At 45.1% G+C, this 20955-nt stretch overlaps 1 protein-coding gene across 1 annotated transcript in view; it reads right to left on the bottom strand.

The window, feature by feature from the left end:
• Positions 1–20955, bottom strand: part of SEC23IP (SEC23 interacting protein) — a 449917-nt gene that overhangs the window by 42085 nt on the left and 386877 nt on the right. Inside the window, exon 17 of the mRNA XM_069611949.1 lies at positions 7639–7801. Coding sequence (XP_069468050.1) covers positions 7639–7801 — 163 coding nt within the window. The remainder of the gene's footprint in view (positions 1–7638; positions 7802–20955) is intronic.

The raw sequence follows: 20955 nt of genomic DNA, 5'->3' as shown, positions 1-20955 counted from the left end.
ATTCCAATTCCTCACAACTAAAGGTATGAGGGCCCCTCTGTTTTATATTCTTCCAAAAATTCATAAGAATATGCTTAATTCCCCAGGCAGACCGATTGTGTCTCTCTGTGGGTCCATCTTGGAACCTTTGGGTAAATTTATTGATTATTTTCTCAAACCTTTGGCTGCCGAAACTCCCACTTTTTTGTCAGATACTACTGATGCCATTGTCCACCTGGAAGGCCTTCCCTTTGACTCTGCTAATAATTTGTTTATTACTTTAGACGTGGAATCGTTATATTCAAATATCCCACAGTCTGAGTCGCTGCTGATTATGAAGTTTTTTACTGGACCTTCGAAGTGATCCGCAGCTGGTTCCTAGTGAATTTATTGTAGATTTGCTAGAAATTGCCCTAACTAAAAATTACTTTAGGTTCAAAGATAGTTTTTACTTACAAGTCAAGGGAACCGCAATGGGCGCAGCCTTTGCTCCCAATTACGCGACCCTCTTTATGTGGGTCTTTGAAAAGGTCTCCATTTTTGATGATTCCAACCCTTAACAGCAATCCATCATTTTTTATAAGAGATATATAGACGATATCATCATTATTTGAGACAAAACTAAGGGAAACCATGATCAATTTTTGACATGGATTAATTCCCAAAATGACCATCTACGGTTCACTATGTCTACCAGCAGTACGTCTATTTCCTTTTTGGATCTCCAACTAAAAACAAAGGATGGAATAATTACAACAGACTTGTATCGTAAAACTACTGACCGTAATACGATCTTACATTTTGAGAGTTTTCATCCCCAATCCCTAAGGGAAAGCATCCCCTATGGACAATTCCTCAGGGCTAGACGGAATTGTACCGACAAGAAGGACTTTGTGACACAATCCAACACTATAGAGGATAGACTTTCCAAGAGAGGGTATCCTCGGCATACACTGCGGCAGTCACGTAAAAGGGCACGTTACCAACACCGTGAGGTACTATTGGCCAAAAACACTCGTGCAAATTCGAACCACTCACGCATGGTCTGCGCTATGACTTACAGCACATACCATGCAGAGATTAAGAAGGCTATAGGCAGACATTGGCATCTGCTCCAAATGAATATAGCAGACCATGAGCGTCCGATGTATGCCTTCAAAAAGGGAAAGAACCTCAAGAGTTGGCTATCTCAGGCGGACAGGTCGCATGCCACCAAGGCACCATTAACTATCACTCAAATGTGGGGCATGGAGAAGGTCACTGGCCACTACCCGTGTGGGCAGTGTTGCCATGCGGATTTACTACGGCTACCAACACCGTCACCATTAACCACAAGTCTTGGAAATTGAGGGACCACACCACATGTAATTCCAAGAATGTGGTCTATGTTATAACATGCCCTTGTATGAAGTCCTATATAGGTAAGACATCGAGACCTATAAAATTGAGGATTTCAGAGCACAGATCCTGGATTAGAATGTAGAATGCATAATTTGTCTTCGCCCTTAGTGGGGCATTTTATTGAGTATCAACATAGTTGTAAGGACTTACAATGGTGGTGCCTAGAGCGTGTTTTAGGGCCTGACCAATATGCTACGGCTAATAGACTTGCCTCACGCGAACACTGGTGGATATATAATACTCAAAGCCATATATCCAGATTAAACGCTCAGGAGGAATGGCAATCAGTGTTCAACCGGACTCCCAGATACTAATGTTGACAGGGGATTTTGCGTTGGCTGGGAGATCCTGCACAGTGCCCACGTATACTTAATTAGAAGGCAATCTCATCCACCTAGATGCAATGAATCTTTCATGATGTGAGATAGGTCCTTCTGGTTATGTGACATTACTTGTCAGCCTGTCATATATATTTGCTACCTCGTTGCGTTTTGAATCCCTTATGGTGTATTCCATCAATTGACAGCCTGAATCTCTTGGCTGTTATTCTATAACGTGAACTTATTCCACCACTTATATGGTACAATTCTTATTGACTTTGCCGCGGCTACGGCATGTTGTTGCTTTTCATTATTATTTTTTACATTTATATTTGATATGTATTTTACATATATGGTATTCCAATTTGGAGGGGCTTCGTTTCCCATTGCACTTTTAGGATATAAATGGTTCCCTTCTCTTTTCCTTTTTGCTTTTTTGGATTCATTATCTTTTTTTACATCTTGTTTTATATGCAGCTGAATTTGCCACTTTGGATATTCCTGTTTCACTGCACATAAACCTTTGGAGACATTCTTATGTGTGATTTTATACCCTTACATCTAGGTCTAATTCATAGCGACCCAGTTTATGGCACAGCCTGATTAATACTTCCTGGACTTATCGACAGGATTCCGGGACCAGCCTAATTGGTTGAGACTATGGTAAATATCTTTTCTCCCACATTGTTTTTCAGATCTCATGACGCAATTGAGCTATGGTTAATGGGTTGGGCCCTTTGGGATTCACTCACAGATCTTCCACTTTTATATGTCTATTTTTCACATTGTTGATGTAACTGTTAAAATTTCTTTTTTTCTTTTTTCCTCTGTGTTTACATTTTAGGTGTGTTTTATGCATTGCGAAATGTTTAACCTTGTTCTCTAAATATATTGTGTAAATTAAGACACAGATGAATTTCAAAGAATTATGATGCCTACGGGAATGCCATGTCCTGATGAAGATGGATATCGTCGGCTTTTGAGTTAGACGTGTTGTCTCCATCGAAACTACTATCTGTTAATTTTGCCAGGTCTATTGTACTGTATGTCACATTGTACCTGTCCTGACACAAGAGTAGTTGACGCATAGCATCCCTTGGCTAATTTTAGCGTTTTTTTCAATGTTTATGTGTTCATTATATTGTGCAGTGCTGTAACTAACCATTGTGGTTGGCTGCATGATCCTTTAGTGACTAGATTGCCCTTTGTTGATTTATTTTTGGCCCTTTTGCCTTCAGATCTGAATAGGCGATGGTGGTTTCCCTTATCGAGTGACTTTCTTTGCTCGCACGGGAAACCCCTTTTTGGGATCAATCTAGTAGCATCTAGGTCTACTGTGATTTATTTCTTTGACTTTTTCACTTACAGCCAACAGTGAAACTAGCACTCAGTCACTTTATACGATGCACTTTATGATTGATACATTAATGTTGTCACTTTGCATATTTTTTGTACAGAACTTCAGATGATTTAATACTTATTTTAACGAGTACAAATTGTAAATAAATACAGTATTTTTAACGATTGTTTCGTTCTTAGTGGATTGATCTGTGTTGTGACCCTTGGGGGTCCTCCCCCATTTTGGTGGCCTTTTAACGGCCTGTTTGAGTATCTTCAATTCATTCCACTGGCTGGTTTTTCATTTATATTGGGGTGTAGCTTTTGTCTTCAGAATACGGATGGGAACCCAAGCCAAGATGTAGGGAAGGAACAGGAGTCGTGTTTGGGTGAAAGAAAAAACAAGGGATTGTTTTGAACATTCTAAACTGCCTTTCATTTGAGATATCTTGTTTGTAGATCATGTTTTAGTTTGCTCCTGAGTTTTAGGCCGAGGTATTCAAGAAAAAACCCATTCTGGATCAGAAGAAAGCAGAAATCAAGACAGGATTCCTTCAGTGAAGAAGAAGTCACCATTGTGAAAAGAAGAAGATTGGCAGATCAGTTTGATCTGCAATTAAGCTAAGTACATTTCACTAATTCAGTTTTTAATTCAAAGCCAATCTTTGTTTTCAAAAAGGAAACCATTGCGTAAGAAAACCTGCTTCCATAGATCTTTTAGTGCTGACTGACTTCTTGTGCGCGTGTATTTACTGGGAGATTTGTCCGGAGAATCTCTCTCATGTTCTGTTGATTTACCTTGCCAGGCGTTTTTCCCTGCGCGGCTCCTGAGATCACAAGGAAGATTAGCTGCAATGGCACAATCAGCTGATCTCATCTTCTGTGAGAGTCGCGCAACGTATCACACAGCAACGCATTCCCCTAAGGTGAGGCAAGGGAAGAAGCAAGCAGATTCCCTTTCCTTGGCAAGGTAATCTAGCGCGAACTTCCTTTTTGGGACCGTGGTGTAATTTGATTTTTTCTGTTCTACGAAGCGCGGTGAAGGAGTTACAGTGTATACTTCCTGCTTGAAGTAATTGACTTTGAATTCCATTTGAAGCACATTACGTGCGTGGATGTTGTGAACTGCAGGCTGCAGTGAAATAGTAAAAGCCCAACAAACTTTTATTCGCCGTTGGAAACAGTTTGTAAATGTTACATTTCTTGTTTTTAAAAAGAAAGACTGCATGGACACTATAGTTCAGTGCCTGTTAATTCATGGTATGCATTCTTAGAATGAATTCAACCAAGATACATTTTTGTTTGAATTTCTGTGATTAAAGCCAGAAGTCCTGTTTTCACTGAATGGACACTTGTAATAATTGCTGGTGAAGATTCTGAGCTAAAATAAGAAACTCTTTTTGAACACTTTCTACCCAGTACTAGCAGTTATACCAACTGTGCACAAACCAAAGAACTCATTCTGTTTGAGACTGTTCACATGAATCTAAGCAATAACTGCTTACTTGACCATCTCCAGTAGAGAATAAAAGGGTACACACTTACATTCTAGGAATTTTTGGTAACATAAGAATTCCAGGATTTAGCGCAGGTACTAGAGTAAGGAGCTGGGAATAAAGAGTAATGAGCAAAACAAGTTAAAAATAAAAATAGGAATCCTCTAGGCAGTTGCAGAGAAGATTTCAGGCAATTATCCCATATAAAAAGGTCAACATAATGTTTTAGATGGGAATGTAAGAATATATTTAATATTGTGTGAATCTCTCGTCTATGCAGATACTGGAAAAAGATTGAGGATCCAGTGTCTGATTTTTTTATTTTCTCCACTTCCCCTTTCGCCCTGGGGTGTTGCGGCCTTAGTTGTTTTTTAGATCAGTGGAGTGCGCAACAACTTTGGGGGACTTTGGTGCTCAACAGCTCTTGCGTTGGATTGAAGACTGGTCTTGACACAATGGAAGCAGTGTACGTTTAACTATTTAGGAGTCAACATGTATCACGACCCAATGATTGAACACAGGCACAATAAGCTACAGGCCCTGGAGGGCATTAAAAGCTTCATGAGGTTCTGGAACAAATTACCCCTTTCTATGATGGGGAGGGCAGCACTGTTGAAGATGGTGGTGTTGCCCAGGTTATTACACATTTTTGTGAATGTCCCGTTCTATATCATAAGACATTTCTTTAGGACCTTGGAAGGCATCTGCAGAGGCTTCCTGTGACAAAATGGGAGGAAAAGAATTGCACTATAAACACTATATAGGTCGCATGCAGAGGGGAGCATTTGGGTCCCAAACTTCGAATTGTATTATATAGCGAGACAGCTGCAATGTGCAGTAGATTGACTCGATGACGACCTTAGTCCATACACAATGATGCTACAAGCCATTGATGGGCGTTATTATTGAAAGGAGGTCTTGTGGTTCAGGAAACCTCAGGCAGGTCAGTGGTCGCTTTTGGTGTCCCTGGGATTGCAAGTATGGGACAGAGCCATGGCTGCAATAGGGTTAATTGACCCTGTGTCTGAACAGATACTTTTGGTATCGATAGTCGCAGCCACGCCCAGGCGAGATCGAATATTCACAGGTGCTAGGAGGCTAGTGGGGTGGCCACAGTGGGGGGGATTTGCTGCAAGATACCATTTTCACATCTTTCACTGAGTAGGCACAGCAGACGGGGATGCACGGAGGACAATATAGGTTACACAGTACAATTAGAAGGGAGTTTACAAGTAGATGGCCAGCACAAAGGGAACTGATGGAAAAACATTCGATAGTGGACACACTCTACAATATAGCTGAAGGGGGGCCTATCATATCTCGGATTTATGATCTCTTACTGACCAATGGGTTTGCCTCCCCTCTGGATGTCAAAAGGAAACAGGAGGAGGATTTGGGAGAGACTTTTACAGTGGTGCAGTGGGGGAGAATACTGGGATATCACAGGAAAGTGTCACACAATGCTAGACTGCAACTTCTACAACTATTGGTGACGCATAGAGCTTATAGGACACCTCTGCGGATCTCTAGATTTCTGGGGGCAGTAGCAAAAGGCTGCCCTAGATGTGACAGGATGGAGGCAGGAATGCTTCACATGTTCTGGGCATGCCCAGTGGCGGGATTATTCTGCCAGGAGGCGGCAAATAGACTACATGAGGCCGGGGTGGAACTGAATGTGCTCTCCAGCATGTTTGTTGGACTGCTTCACGCGCCTCTGGCGCGGATACACAATAGCAAACTGAAGGATTTGGCATGCATCTTACCTAAACGTAGGATAGCCACGGCATGGAAATCGCTTAGGCCTGGACATAGAAGCATGGTGGAGGGATCTGCATAGGGGGGTGTAGCAGAGACTGTGGCCTGGAGGAGGGCGTTGAAAAGGGAACAGCCGGTGGACCTGAGAAGAATCAGTGAATGGGAGGGATTACTACACACCTTGTTCGCCAGAACGAGCATAGTAGACGCAGAAGCGGAATGACTGCTGGTATTACTTATGTGCTTTTAGTTGTTTGGAATAGCGGTGTGCATACAACAGGAATGGGATGTAGGCGAGGGAACATTTGGTTTGTTATATGTTGATGTTTATTTTTATGGCATTTGTATATGTGAAGTTTATTTGGGGTTTAACCTTTTGAAATTTCTTTTTAGAATTTTTTAAAAAATGTCTTGGAGAAAGAACCTCAAAAATAGCAGACTTTGCTATAATGCTGAAAGAGGGAATGCTCCTTAGGCCAGGACATGGGTGGGGATGGAGACCAAGGAGCTGGAATCACAGGCTAGGGCAGCTAGAGTGCAGGGCCAGGAAGGTGGCTGCTGGAGAGCAGGAGGCGGGCTGGTGCCAAGAGAGTAATCGAAAAATCTTGGTGTGTTCGGCTGAATCTATACCCGTCGCAGGCGTTAGCAGAGGGGACACCCCCAATCAGGTATTCTGTCGAGGGAGTGGGTAGTCGCCACATATGCTGGAGGATTTGATTTAGAGGTTCTCTGAACATTGTTGGTGCCCGTCTCCCCCACTAAGGCCCACCCCATCTCTTCTTCCTACTGTTTTCAGGAGTCTGGTGGATTAAGTGTAGTTCAGTTACTGCTGGTTTATCACCCAAGAGGGAATCTATAAGCGTGTAGTTTTGAAGGCAATGCGTACATGGGAGGGACCCAGAAGAAGGTTAAGGTTCACTGATTGGGCTGGGGTCTACTTTCTGGGCACGCTGTTGAGACGTCTTGTGAATGCCTCCGGGCAGTGATATGCCTGGAACTCCTATGCATGGCAGAGCACCCTGCCACAGTAAGTCAAGTCTGATGAAATGTAGGGCATTTTCAGATTTTCTTGCTGCCCTGAGTAACCTCCACAAAACCTTCGACCCACCATAAGCATGCAGCATTCACATTGTCAGGGGCTCCACTTCCACACAAACCCAATGTCAATTTCAGAGCTTGAAGCAGAGGCTTGGGAACAATAGAGGTGATCGGATAGTGACAGATCGCTCCTGCATGATAGTCGAGAACAAATTAAAGTGTGAGCATCTACTGCATACTCACTGCTCGGCAGGTGGTATAGATCATCCATGTACAGGTTGAAGGACTAGACGACCGCGGCAGAGTCTTACCAGTAGCATAAGTGGCTCTGGAGAGCAAACAGGTACTCGTTGAAGCTTTCTATGGGCTTCTCTTGCAGAACATAGTCAATGCGGCGTCCAGCGTTCAGCATTCCAACCTTCACAGCAAGGTCCTCCTCCTTGGGAAAATCCGGACTCTCAACAATCTTTTGATCTAATGAAATATATGTACAAACAAGGTCAGGTTTGCAGTGGTCATTGCACTAATAACAAACAGAAGATAATATTCTCAGCAATCTATCAGTGTGATAGCACAGCAGCTAGTGGGCATGGAAAGGGCTACTACTAGTAGCACATGCAAGAGGTCTCAAAGGCAAACAGGGATAGAAACATCCCATTTCTGACCTGTGCTTCGATCACTACATGTGCCAATGAAGACCCTCTAAGGCCTTAGGGCCGGCTAGAGAAAGCAGGATCAGTGATATTAGTAAACCATTCTCTATTTTGAGAAGGGATTCAAACTATACTTTGTAAAGGTCTGAACATAAAGCTACTTACCTTGACCAGCAATCGTTCCAACCTGTGCAATTGCACTGCTCTCAAGGCACTTATTTCAAAGAATATGTACTTTTAGCCTTGCAACATCATTTATAATGGTCATCTTGACAAGGTTGTGGATGTTTATTTATTAAAATTAATAGGTACACATGGTCATGTCACTATAATTCCCCTTTAAACAGTATCAGGATAGTATGGCACAAAATTACCAACATGTGCAGCTGGGTGTAGCACATGTAAGTGTCAATAAGAAACCAATGCCCAAGATCCTTTTTTTTCTCCAGCATCTGATCTTCCATGGACCTACAGGTTCATAAACGGGCATAAATCAGCAAGAATGCAAGAGGACAACAATGCAGCATTATGAGCCTTCACCTTACCAATTCTATTGAGGCGATATTAACCGAGGCGGCAAGCTCCTCACCCCCCCCGGTTGGTAACATCCCGCCGCCAAAGAAAAGGGTCCCTTAACGTGGGTGGGGGTGCCGTTACAGACAGTGACGGCCCACCGCTGAGGTTAATATCGCCATTAGCAGCCGTGTACTTGTCTACATGGGTGCAAATGGCTTTTTTTGTTTAAAGAAAACAAATAAACATATCCTTGTTGCACGGCCCGCCGCCATACAGTGCTGCTATCAGCGTAGTTTGTTTTCGATGATGACTGATGTTATCAACATGAAAGTAGACTTCGCTGACAGCAGCGCTACGACGCGCAACAGGTAAGTTTCTTTTTTTTTCTTCTTAAAAAAATAAAATGACACCATTAGCTACACGGGTGCCAAGTGGTGAAGTGGTTGTAGCACAGGCTTTCCTTGGTTAATACAGCCTGCGTTCTGAGCGTTTTCATTGGTTTACAGAGCTGCCCAGGGTGCTAATGAAAGATGACTTAAGCATGGGAAATCATTCCAGAATCAGCATTTAAGCAGAGGTACATACAAATGGCAATGAACGACTTCCATGTGGCTGCTTTGCACATTTAAGAGGGAGAGACCGAAGGGGGAATATATTAAGCACAAGCTTATGAGCCCAGTGAGACAATGGTTAATTTACCAATAAAAAAAATCATAATCCAAGAGTGATCTGCTCTCTGAATGATTTTGGCCTATGAAGCAGTAAATCTTTTCTACATAGGTAGTATGCAAAGATATACGATATGATATGGCATTTATAACGCGCCTATACACACGTTTCGAGGCGCGATGAGGCAGAGGAGGGGAACAAAGGGAGGACGGACAACAATCCTACTAGGCCGGGTGTCATTCAGATCGCGCAAGTGCATGGGAATAGGTCAGGGACAGTGCTGTACATGGGAAGATGATAAGTAGGTAATGGCCACAAGTGACAAGTGCAAGGGTAAGTTAGGGCGTCAGGTGTCAAGGGCTGGTAGGGGGACTGTAGAGATACAGAAACAGTCCCCAAGTGCGGGGGTTGCCAGGTGGGCAGTGCAGGTGTGTGGCGCTGGCGGGAGAAGGAGAAGGACCTGGGCCCCAGATCAGAGGGTGTCCAGGTAACCAGTGCAGTTCAGGTTAGCAGGAGGTCAGCCGAGGAGGAGAAAAAGCAGAAGCAAAGAGAAAGGTTTTGAGGTGCTTCCAGAACCAGAGATGGTTCTCCTCAAGTTTGAGGGAGGCAGGGAGGCTGTTCCAGAGGGAGGCACCAGCCGAAGAAAGATCTACCACCAACTCGTTGCTTGGCGAAGCGACTGTCACTGAGGCAGTTAGAGGCGGATGTGGGAAGAGCTTGAGAAGGAAGATATTTAGGAAGAGAGAGTTGAAGGTATTGAGGTCCCAGGCACCAGAAGGCCTTGTGAACGATGCAGAGGGTTTTGAATTTGATCCTCGCAGCCACTGGGAGCCAGTGCAGAGATTTCAGTCCCGAGAGATACGATCCCTGGGCTTGAGGCCAAGGACAAGTCTCGCAGTCCTGTTCTGGATGAGTTGCAAAGGCCAGAGAGTAGAAGAGACGTCAGAGATGTGAGGAGAGAAGGAGAGTGTGGAGTCGAAGATGACCCCGAGGTTTTTAGCCTTGCAGGTGGGAGCAGGAAGAGGGCCAAGAGAGGCCAGTCAGAGAGCTACAGGGAAGGAGGGAGAGGGTGTGCCGATGAGGAGAATCTCAGTCTTACTGGCATTAAGGCAGAGGTCATTGGCGGCACACCACTCCTGGATGGCAGACAGTTGGAGATGAGGGAAGGGGAGGGGGGCCGAGGGTAGCCTGAAAATGAGCAGAGTGTCGTCTGCAAGGAGTGCCAGGTATTGGTTGAAAAGCCAGGGAGAGGTTAGACCCCTGGGGGACACCACAGGTAGAGAAAAAGATATCAGAGAGGAAGGACCCAAGTTGGACCTGGGAGGGTCAGTCAGAGAGGAAGGAAGTCAGCCACGCCAGAGCCTGACCAGTGATACCCAGGTTATCACGGAGACGGTTGAGCAGGATGGCATGGATGATCGTGTCAAAGGCAGAAGAGAGATCAAGCAAGATGAGGACGCAAAGGGTGTTAGAGTCAAGGTTGGGGAGCAGGTCTTCACGGATGTTCAGGAGAGCAGTTTCCGTGCTTCTGGCAGCTCTGAAGCCAGACTGGTCATGAAGACAACCAACAGATTCAGTGTGGAGATTACACGAGCATAGAACATGAATGTGTCCGTGGAAAATGACTCCAGGCCCATTCAGTCTGTGTGTTTCCAGGCTATACATTCCATAACCTCAAGTATTGAACCTGCTTACTCCACAGCATGCGTTTTCTGCATCTTTGGCAGGAACTCTGTGTCAACATGGTTCTAAAAACCACCTGATCTGCCCGCAAAACACTTAAACCCCTGAAGGACTCATACTAGCACCCGACAAGTCCTTCAATAGGTTGGATTTTCACCAATCTACTTTCCCTTACATTTCCTTTGGGAGTGCTCAACCCTTAATCTGCCCCGGAATCCGAGGGTTAAAGTGCCTCAAAGGCATCCTCTTTGAATCTCCTTACACATCCAGAGCTCTGCTGGTGTAGGACAGTCACACAGTGCATGAATGCAACTTAGCCTCCAAATTTCCAGTTTAATCCAGCAAGGACTGCCAAGTTGCAAGCACTCGAGGCTCCCTTACTCCCAGAAAAGCCAAGCCTCCCGGTCTCATCCCAGATCAGGATGTGAAAGGTAGAAGAATCTAACGATCCGGGCAACCAACAAGGGTCCATGGCTGCTGCTCAAAATGAAAAACTAACAGAGACTAAGCAAGGAACAATAGAAATCTTAAAGGTTATATTGGGACTCGACAAATCCAACCCCGACCTCCAAGTGCTTCCACTATACACCACCTGCTTCACTGGCACCCATACTGCGCCTTCAGCCAACCCCATCTCCAGAATCTCTATTCAACCTCTGTCCTCCAGCATCAATGACGGCTCCAGAGAAGTCCAGGACCGGAAATCAAATTCATTGCCACGTATATATACCACACAAGAGGTCTCTGTCAAGGAAGCGGGAAATCTGCAGCACTCCGATTGCCTTCATGAAGGCATCCAAGCAATCCCGAATGCAAGACCTTTTTGTAACATTGGGCCCTTTATTTACCCTTGGGCACTGCTCCGTCAATCCAGTCAATCAAAAACAAGTAGGGCAAGCCTTAAAAGGCACCCATGGAGACTTTTATGAACTGTACTAATCTGTAATCTGCGTCAATACATTTACCAACCCTTTATGAGAAGATATTTTCAAAATACATCCTTCTGTGCATCGCTTGAGTCAAAGTGATATGCTGCTATCCTATCTTCCTGCTTACCCGATTTGCCTTCTAAGAGTTCACCCCGACTTCAACGAATTATAGCACGCCGTGAGCCAAGGAAAAGTTCACAAAACCAAGGTGCCTAGGTGTAGGAAGGTGCCTTGTACAAACCAGACATACGGTTGGGAGAATCTCATCATCCCCAAAGCCTTTACTAGAGGTAAACACTACAGAGAAATCTGCTTTCTAGGATAGCCACTGTCCCGTCATTTGTGGTGATGCTCAGAGGGAGCGCCCAAAAGCTCATCTGAACTACAAGTTACCAAGTAGAAGACGATTGGCTACCTGGGAGAAACATTTTACTCGTCTGTTATTCTTCTACAGCTAGAAACCTCAGCGTCATCTAGGACCCTGCTCACACTTGCTCTACTTTCATCTCCAAAACTGCACCGGCGGCTCGCCTCAACCCGCTAAAGATTTCGTTTTTAACTTTTCTTTTTAGTATAAATATAGCCAATAGGACTCTTTTATACAAATATGCCAACATTGCAACAATAATAAACAGCACTATTGACAAAGAAAAAATATATCTCAATGAATAGAATATATAAGCACCTGGGGATTGAGGGAGCAACCAATGGGGTAGCTCGGATCGCAGGCTGAATCTAACGATCCAGGCCTGCATTTCAAGCAACCAGACGGCTGCTCCCTCCCGCACCCTCACTTTCCTAAATGTTAAATTCCCCATCCCTCCCTCCCCCACTTACCTTTTTTTTCAGCTTTGGCGGTGCCCCGCCACAGCTGCTCCTGTTCCTGCTGGACGCCATGGAAATGCAAGAGGGGCACAGCTCGGAGCCCCTCTTCCAGCTCTGTGGTGACCATCTTGCATAAGTATTTTGTATGAATTAATGGGATGTCTTGAGGCGTCCGGTCAATCATGCAAAAACATTGCTGTCAGCACTCTGGTAACCGGATTCGCAACCCAGGGTGCTAAATCGATCATAACGGCACCAGGGCCCTCGTTAAAGGCCCAAGCGTAGTTGCCACCTGATCCGGCAGGCCGCATCGGGTAGAATTGCTATAATACAAAAGATGAATTGACAGATAGCATATTAATATAAGATAATAAGAACATTATTGATAGTAATCCAGTATGTAGTACTGCCACGCCCATCCCAGGTGTAGTTTCATCAGCTCGCCACCAGTTCCCCTGCAAGCCAGCTAATGCCAGGCGGCAAGAATCAAAGCACCTTTAGCAAGCGAATTCCACTAACCAAGCTGCAAGAAGGCATCCTGCAGCAGTGCTGGTCCAAAGACCCAACAACTAGCTCCCAGATATCCTCAGACCAGTACACACAGGGGACACCGCATGGGTCGACAATAAGGACCAAACCAGGTCTATGAGCAAGACAGAACTGGATTCCTGCTTCTACGACTTTCAGGACAAACTAACCGCCTCATTCCAGAGCCAGTTCTCCATGCATACAAAAGAAATAAAGCAAGCAATCCAAGACCATAAAAAAAAAAAAGACATGGTGACTCTGGAAGAACAGACCAACACCACAGAAAGAGCTTTCCAGGAGCTGACTGAGGACTCCAATAAGACTGAAGACACCCTGGAAGACCTTGCTAGAATCTCACACATCTAGAAATATCAAGTGAAGACCTAGAAAATAGATCCCGTAGATCCAACATTTGCATACGGAATATGCTGGAGAAAGTGGCAGACAAGGACCTTAAAGAAACAGCACAGCAGGTCTTCGTGGATCTACTAGGAGACCAGAGAGAGATACGCATAGGCAGATTCACAGGACCGGCCTGAAAAGATATGAACCAGGGGTTCGACCCAGGGACATAGTGGCAGCGATAACCTCATCCAGCCAGAAGGAATGCATTATTAGAGAAGCTTGTCACGCAGGGCCAATCACCCTTAATGGATCGGAGATTGAACTTTACCAGGAATTAGCCCAGTTTACACTACAGAAACACAGGGAGATGGGGCCAGTAGTAAGGGCACTGTCAGCCAAACAAATCAGATACAAGTGGACTGTCCCTTTCAGCCTTTTGTTCTCATGGCACGGTCAGCAACACAGAATTACCACATGCGAAGGGGCACAGATTTTGCAACTTAGCTATGAGGACGTGGGAGCAAATGCAGCGAAGCAGAACAGCGGATTACAGAGAAAGAAGTCTTGCAGAACGGTCACAAGTCGCCAGAGCAAAAAGAAGAAGATAGTGCCCGGGCAGCAGCCCCAGAGACAAAGACCCAACCGATGGACCAACAATTACGCGGATCTAAAGGAGGAATTTAGAGTACATAGAAGTTAAGCGGTGCTATTGGAGCCACCATGAAGGAGCGTTTGAGTACAGAAGGACGGACTTTACAAAAAACAATTGGAATCGTGGGGGGATGGGTTTAGGATATCCCACCAGTCAAATCCGAGGGCAGAGGGCCTGAGGACTCTTTAGGAACTTTGACTTGCCCCAGGGAATTGGAAGTTGGGAGGCAGGTGGGTTACAGTTGGGTAATGGGAAGTAGGAGGAGGAGGGGGGGTGTTAGGATGGGAACTAGGAGGAGGAGGATACAGGGTTTGTTTGGGGGGGCGCAGGCACAGGTGCAAAGTGTGCTAGAAAGCACTGCTAATAATTCATAAGTGTGTACGTTCAAACTCCCATTGCTTAACATCAGGGGGCTTAATTCCCCTGTCAGGTGGAGGAAAGTCAATTTCCTCCACCAGAACACGAAACCAAACATTGTTGCCTTACAAGAGACACATATTAGCAAACAAGATAAGCAGAGATACAAGCTAGGGCATTACGCCCACAGATACCAAGCAAACGCTACCAAGAAAGTGACAGCGGTCCTTATAGCAATTCGCTTGTGTATTACTATTCATATTTTGGACTAACTAGCAGACAAGGGGCGGAGATACCGGTTTCTAACATTTCAGGTTGGGGTGGCAACACTCAAAGTGGGCACGTTATTAACCCTATTTCGAGACAAGATGGATTTATTAGGGCAACACTTACCAACCTTGAAACATTCGCGAAAGGTGCTATTTTATTAAAGTGAGGTTTCAACATAGCAGAAGAGCCAAAACCTACCAAGCACTTGTTTCCCCCTCACACTAGTAAAATGTACCACTGGACCATGAAGGGCAACTGGACCTCAACCCCCGTGGAACAGAGATTGGGTACACCTACTCACACTAACACAAGTCGTTCTCCCGAACTGACTATATCTGATCTTCAATGTCTCTACTAGGTAAAATAAATAAGGTAGACATAGGTACAATACTCTTATCGGACCATGCCCCACTGTCAATTATGCTAAACCTGCCAAAAGGAAAGAAGGGGTTACAGAACTGGTCCTTCCCCCCAATAGCTGCTGAAAGACAAAGTGCTACTAAACAAATCGTAGATTAGGGACTTCTTCATACTCAATGCTTCTCTGGGAGGTGAAAGAGCAGGCCCTGGGGGACATTTGTAAAGCAGTATTTTGTGGGAGCGAATGGCTATGAAAGCCATAAGAGGCAGTCAAAATATCTAGAGGCAGACTTGGAACAGCAGCTCAAAGACATAATGCAAAAAATGGAAGCCTACTCAGGGATTAAACTGTGTAAGATATATAGGAACATCAAGGGTAAATTGGAACTACTCCAAAGCGAAAAGGCTGAGAAGGGGCTCCTATATATGCGACAAAAATATTACATAAAAGCGAATAAGGCAGACAGGCTGCTAGCACGGCAGCTGAAGCAAAAAGCTGTGTCTCAGACTATCCTGGAGATAAAATCGTCACAAGGGAGCCGGGTGACCACAACGCAGATCACCACCACACAATTCATAACATTCTACACCTACCTGGACACGTCAGATTGTCCCGACCATGCTCTACAAGAAACATATTTGCACTCGGACCTACTCCAAAAGATCAGCCCAATGGAACGGGAATGTCTTGAGGCCGACATCACCATTGATGAAGTGCTGGGTGTTATAAGGGCTCTCCCACTAAATAAACCCCCAGGACTGGACGGGTAACCCTCCACGTTCTATAAAACCTTCCGTACGTTGCTGGCCTCCAAGCTTGCTAAACTTTATAACTCCTTTGGCAACCCAGATACAATTACGCCCACGAGGGAGGAAGCTAAAATGGTGGTCTTCCCGTAGTCAGCCAAGGACCCATCCTTGTGTGGGTCTTATAGACCCATCACCCTTATAAACACAGATGCCAACAATTTAAAAACAATCATAGCAAACAGATCAGAAGACATCCTAATTGGCTAGACAAAAGATTGGCTAATCAGGGTTCCTAAAACTGAGGCAAGCATTTGGCATCTGCAGGGTTGGCCACCTGATTGAAAAAACGACAATGGAGGGCCCTCCAGCAGCATTCCTCTCGCTAGACACTGAGAAAGCGTTTGGAAGGGTTGAATGTTTTTCTTATTCTGTACGATGGAACTTCTGGGGTTTGGCACTTCTTTTCTGCAGATAATCCAGGCCAATTACAGCAACCCGACAAACTTCTGAGAAACGGACAGCTCTGCCAGACAATCCCATTATGGAGTGGAACTGATCAGGGGTTTCTGTTGTCCCCACTCCTTTACACACTACACTTGGAATCATTGCTCAGTAGAATTAGATCCCTGGGGACAATTAGGGGTGTCCTGTTTGGGGGAAGAGGACCACAAGATGATGGCATTTGCAAATGACAGGCTCCTGTCACTAACAGAGCCTGAGCACTCACTACCAGCAGTCATTCGCAAAATAGAATAATTTGGCTTAGTCGCTCGGTTGAAAATAACCACCACCAAATCAGAAATCCTCAATTTATCAGTGAAGGTGAAATCTCTGGCATGGGCAAACCAATGCACCTCTTTCCGCTGGCCACAGGGAGGTTTAAAACTGCTGGGGGTGACTATCACAAAAACACTGGTGGGACTCTATGGGGCAAATTACCAATCACTGTTAGAAAGTACAACTTCGCGAATGAGGTCCATTATCCTTCTCTTGGCAAGGGAAAATCAGCACCACCAAGATGTTGGTTCTGCGCAAAATAATATACTACTTTCAAACGCTACGAGTGGCGGACCCTCAATAATTCTTCCAAACAATAAAACTGCTCTCAGCATTTATATGGAATAACAAAACCCTGCGGGTATCGCTGAAAACACGAATGGTCCCAGTACATCAACGGGGGTTGGGTCTTCCAATTACTATGGGGCACCCCAGTTGCCAGTTGTGGATAATCAAGGAATGGTTAACAGGGTCTACTGAGAAACTCTGGACAAGAACTGACAGTAGTGTCAGGAGTGCCATTGGAGGAGGTCCTCTGGCTAAACAGGGAAGACAGACCACAGAATATTCACAGAAGCACCATAATGGGACTAGTTGAGAACACATGGGACAATCTAGCGAAATCACACGGAATTACCGCCTTCTTCTCCCCCTTCACTTCCCTGTTCCACGAACCCCAATTTACCACAGGATTAGTGGGCAGTGCCTTCGCACGCCAGAAAGCAGCGGGGTGCATGAAGTGGGGGGGGGGGGGAGACATGTTCAGGGGTCAAGAGATAAAAACGTTTGAACTCTGCAATACCGAACTAGGGCTCAGTGAAGGGGACATGCTGCAATATCTTCAGCTAAGACATTGGTTAGCAGAACCCTCCAACTAACAAGCAGCCTTTAGATCCCTAATACTGTTAGGAAAATATCTGGTCACTAATCCGGGAGACGGGAATCTTATCTCAGCCATATACAAATGCATAGTAGACAGTGCTCCTCCAACACAGAGGGCAAATATGAAAAGATGGGAAGTAACTGCTTGAGGGGTCACAGAGCATGACTATTGGGAGAGGCTATAGACAGACATCCCTAAACTTACACAGGCTATGCAGACAAGGGAAATATGGCACAAGGAACTCATGGTGGCAACAGTAAAGACAGACATAGGTGATCACAGTTCAAGGGTGTTTATTGAACTTTAAATGCATAATGGAAAAACGCCTAAGCTAAACCTAAAGGGCCTATACTAAGAAAAACCTATTCCCAATTCCTTACAACTAATTACAGAAAGAGTGTGGGACAGGGTATCAAAATAAAGGAAACAGTGTTCAAATAATAAATCAGGATGCGATTGCCTTGAGGTCTCCCTTCCCCATGTATTTAGCATGAGCAAGTTGGGACTTTGGAGGTCTGCACACGCTCGAGCCTGCCCAGAACGAGCCGACTGTTCCAGCTATCAGGTTCTCCGATGGTAAAGTCTCTTTTCAATAAAAGTCTTTCCTTCGAGTCCTGATGTATTCAACAAACACACACAACGTTCTGCTTCACGTAGATATTGGGTTAGGGCTTCACTCATGGGTCCCCCTCTTTCGGATGCAGACCCTTCACAATATTGCTTTCAACAATTTCACAAAAACAGTTCCCTTCTCAGGGAACTTTGGGTGCTAGCTTTTCACCCCTGGATCTCCCTCGTCTGAGCTCTGATCCCAAATGACAAGGGGGACACTTTCCTTCCCCTTGTTCTTGCAATACTTCATGCTTTCACAAATCTTAATGTCTTTTTAAACAAGTTTTTGGCCTTTGGCCCTCGTCACCTTCTGGGTTCACTCTCACCAACTTTTGGATGTCGGTTTCCCCTCTACCGGGTTCACTCTCACTGACCTTTGGTTGTCGGTTTCCGTCTGCCAGGTTAACTTTCGCCAATGGTTATAGGCAGTTCATAATGGGACTTTAGACTTCGCACCCTCTCATTAGCATCCCTTCACCGGGTTCACCCTTGCAAATCTTTCGGATATGCATTTAATGTATTAAGGTTCACCATGCGGGATTCACTTCTCTTAGCTTTCTCAATTATCTGCTGGTCAAAGACATTCGGTGGTACAGAGGATTTTAGAAGACCCCTGTAGGACCACTTTGACCTTTTTACGCCTCTTCCAAAGGGCTTCTGGTTGTGGTAGTCTTTCTACCATCGGGTAATCGCCCAGAGCTTCCTGCCTGAGCATCCACATGGTGCAAGCCTCCTCTGTTGCCGATTTCCCCCCTCTTCAGCTTCTCAAAGATCAAATTAGCCATTGGCTACTTTTCGTTCAACACAGTTCCGGGTTCTTATCGATCCACCCCTCGACTCACTGGCTGTGATGAAACGCTTGCCTTTCTTTATCCTTGGAGTGAAGATTGGCACCTCCGAGACAGACATCCTTCCCTACTTGGTTATCAGCGGAGGAGGGTCTCGCGTACCTTAGACATCTGCTACAACACACGCTGGCCTTTGTTTGCGGTTTTATGTCTTCGTCTTCATAGGCATCATGGGCCTGGCTTGGAAAAGGCAAGGTCACTTCTCTCCTTGTCAACCCCTCGGTCTGCGTTGTGTTTCTCGTCCGCTTGAACTGCTGTGCTGAGTTAGCTCTTATGTCGTGTGGTCTGCTTTGCTCGTTCTTTGCTCTTGTTCTCCACCTCTTATCCCTTTGGAGATAGTAAAGGTCCTTCAGGTGTGTGTGATTCAGGTTAATTGCCTGACTCTCCCTGATCCTTGGGTGGGACATGTCAGGTAAACAGTTTTAACATGAGTTGTATCACATTGCAAAAAAAGGGTTTGTATTGGAAAAGGTGTGGGTGACAGTTTTTATTGTGATCTGAACAGGGGGAATTGTATGTTTGAGCAGATTGAGAGTGTAGGGAATAATAAAAGGGATGGGAAGGAGAATGACTGGGAATATAGGGGCGGAAAACTACTGGGAAACAGAGATTCTGCGAGTTGTGGTTCTCGAGTGTAACAGGGTTTGGGCTCCTAGGGGATTTGCCAGATTTGTAAGGGTGACGGAATACGAGTAAGGGAGCTTCTTTGGAAGGAAGAGAGATCGATGTAGCATAACCAAGGAAAAACCCCCGGACTTTGTTCTCTTCACTATCCACTTCGGTATTATACTGCGTCTCACCTTGGATATTCCCCCCAAGCATAACCCTGTGCTCCCCTACCCAGGTGATCCTCTCTCGCTAGTCCACCCCCCAGGGGTCAGCCCGTTCCAGGCCACCTGAATAAAGGATTCCTGAGGTCTACTTGGGAGAATACCCTCAGGTTTTTGACAAAAGGTTATGACCCAGTGGCATTACACTACTGGGCACCTACACACAATTAGCACAAATACACCTCAATTTTACTGGCAAGAACGTAAGGGGTTAGGCAAATGGGCCCACATATGGTGGAGCCGCCAATGTTATCAATTTTCTAGGGAACAGTTAATGACAATATGAAGATTTTTGGAAGCTGGATTAAAAGAGAGGGCATTGCAAATTCCATCATGACCAGGTGCACTAGAATATTTAGTAAACTGTATGATCTTAAGTATGTCGGAATGGGTGTGTAAAATTCAATTTTTCTGAGGTAAATGTCTCAGGGCAGGCTAAAGTTTTAACTCCAAAAGAAGTCCTAGTGCAGATTTCCTGATCTGTTAGAGACCCCATTAATAGTCTTAAAATTGTTAGATAAAATGCTTGTGAGTCGTAATTGCTTAGAGCCTGAACCAATTTCTGCCGTTTTCTATAGTCAGACATTTTTGATGAGCTTTAAGGCAGGAGCAATATAAATATTTTCTTGTCCTAGTCCCCTTTACCAAATTGTGCGTAGAGAAGCATGTGGAGTGAAGATCACGTAAAGCGCATCTTAAATTCATCTTGGTGACCATAACTTGATAATCTAATGATTTGTTACGGTCAGATGAACAAGTTACTTCTTACCCTTGTAACGTTCTTTCGATGGGATGTTCCTCTGACGTATTCCTTATCTTTGATAGATCATCCCCCAGCTTGCTGGCCTCGGAAAAAATGTTTCAGTAGAGGGCGCTGCACGTCGACGTCCCTCGAGCCGATGTCCCTCGACGGCCTCTGTATCGGCGCCAACGTCATCACGCGTATAAATAGACTCGCGCAGCGTCCGTTGCTCAGTTCCGTTTTGACGTTAACAGTTGTTTCACATAAATTGGTTATTGACCTTGAAGGAGCGTAAGCTGCAACCACAAGGGAAGTATTACTGCGGGGATGGATGGGAGGGGCGATAAGGAATACGTCGGAGTAACATCCCATAGAAAGAACGTTACAAGGTAAGAAGTA

The sequence above is a fragment of the Ambystoma mexicanum genome, chromosome 8 (genome assembly GCF_040938575.1).
Source record: "Ambystoma mexicanum isolate Mex_15411 chromosome 8, UKY_AmexF1_1, whole genome shotgun sequence".
Lineage (NCBI taxonomy): Eukaryota > Metazoa > Chordata > Amphibia > Caudata > Ambystomatidae > Ambystoma > Ambystoma mexicanum.
This window is presented reverse-complemented; position numbering and strand designations above follow the sequence as displayed.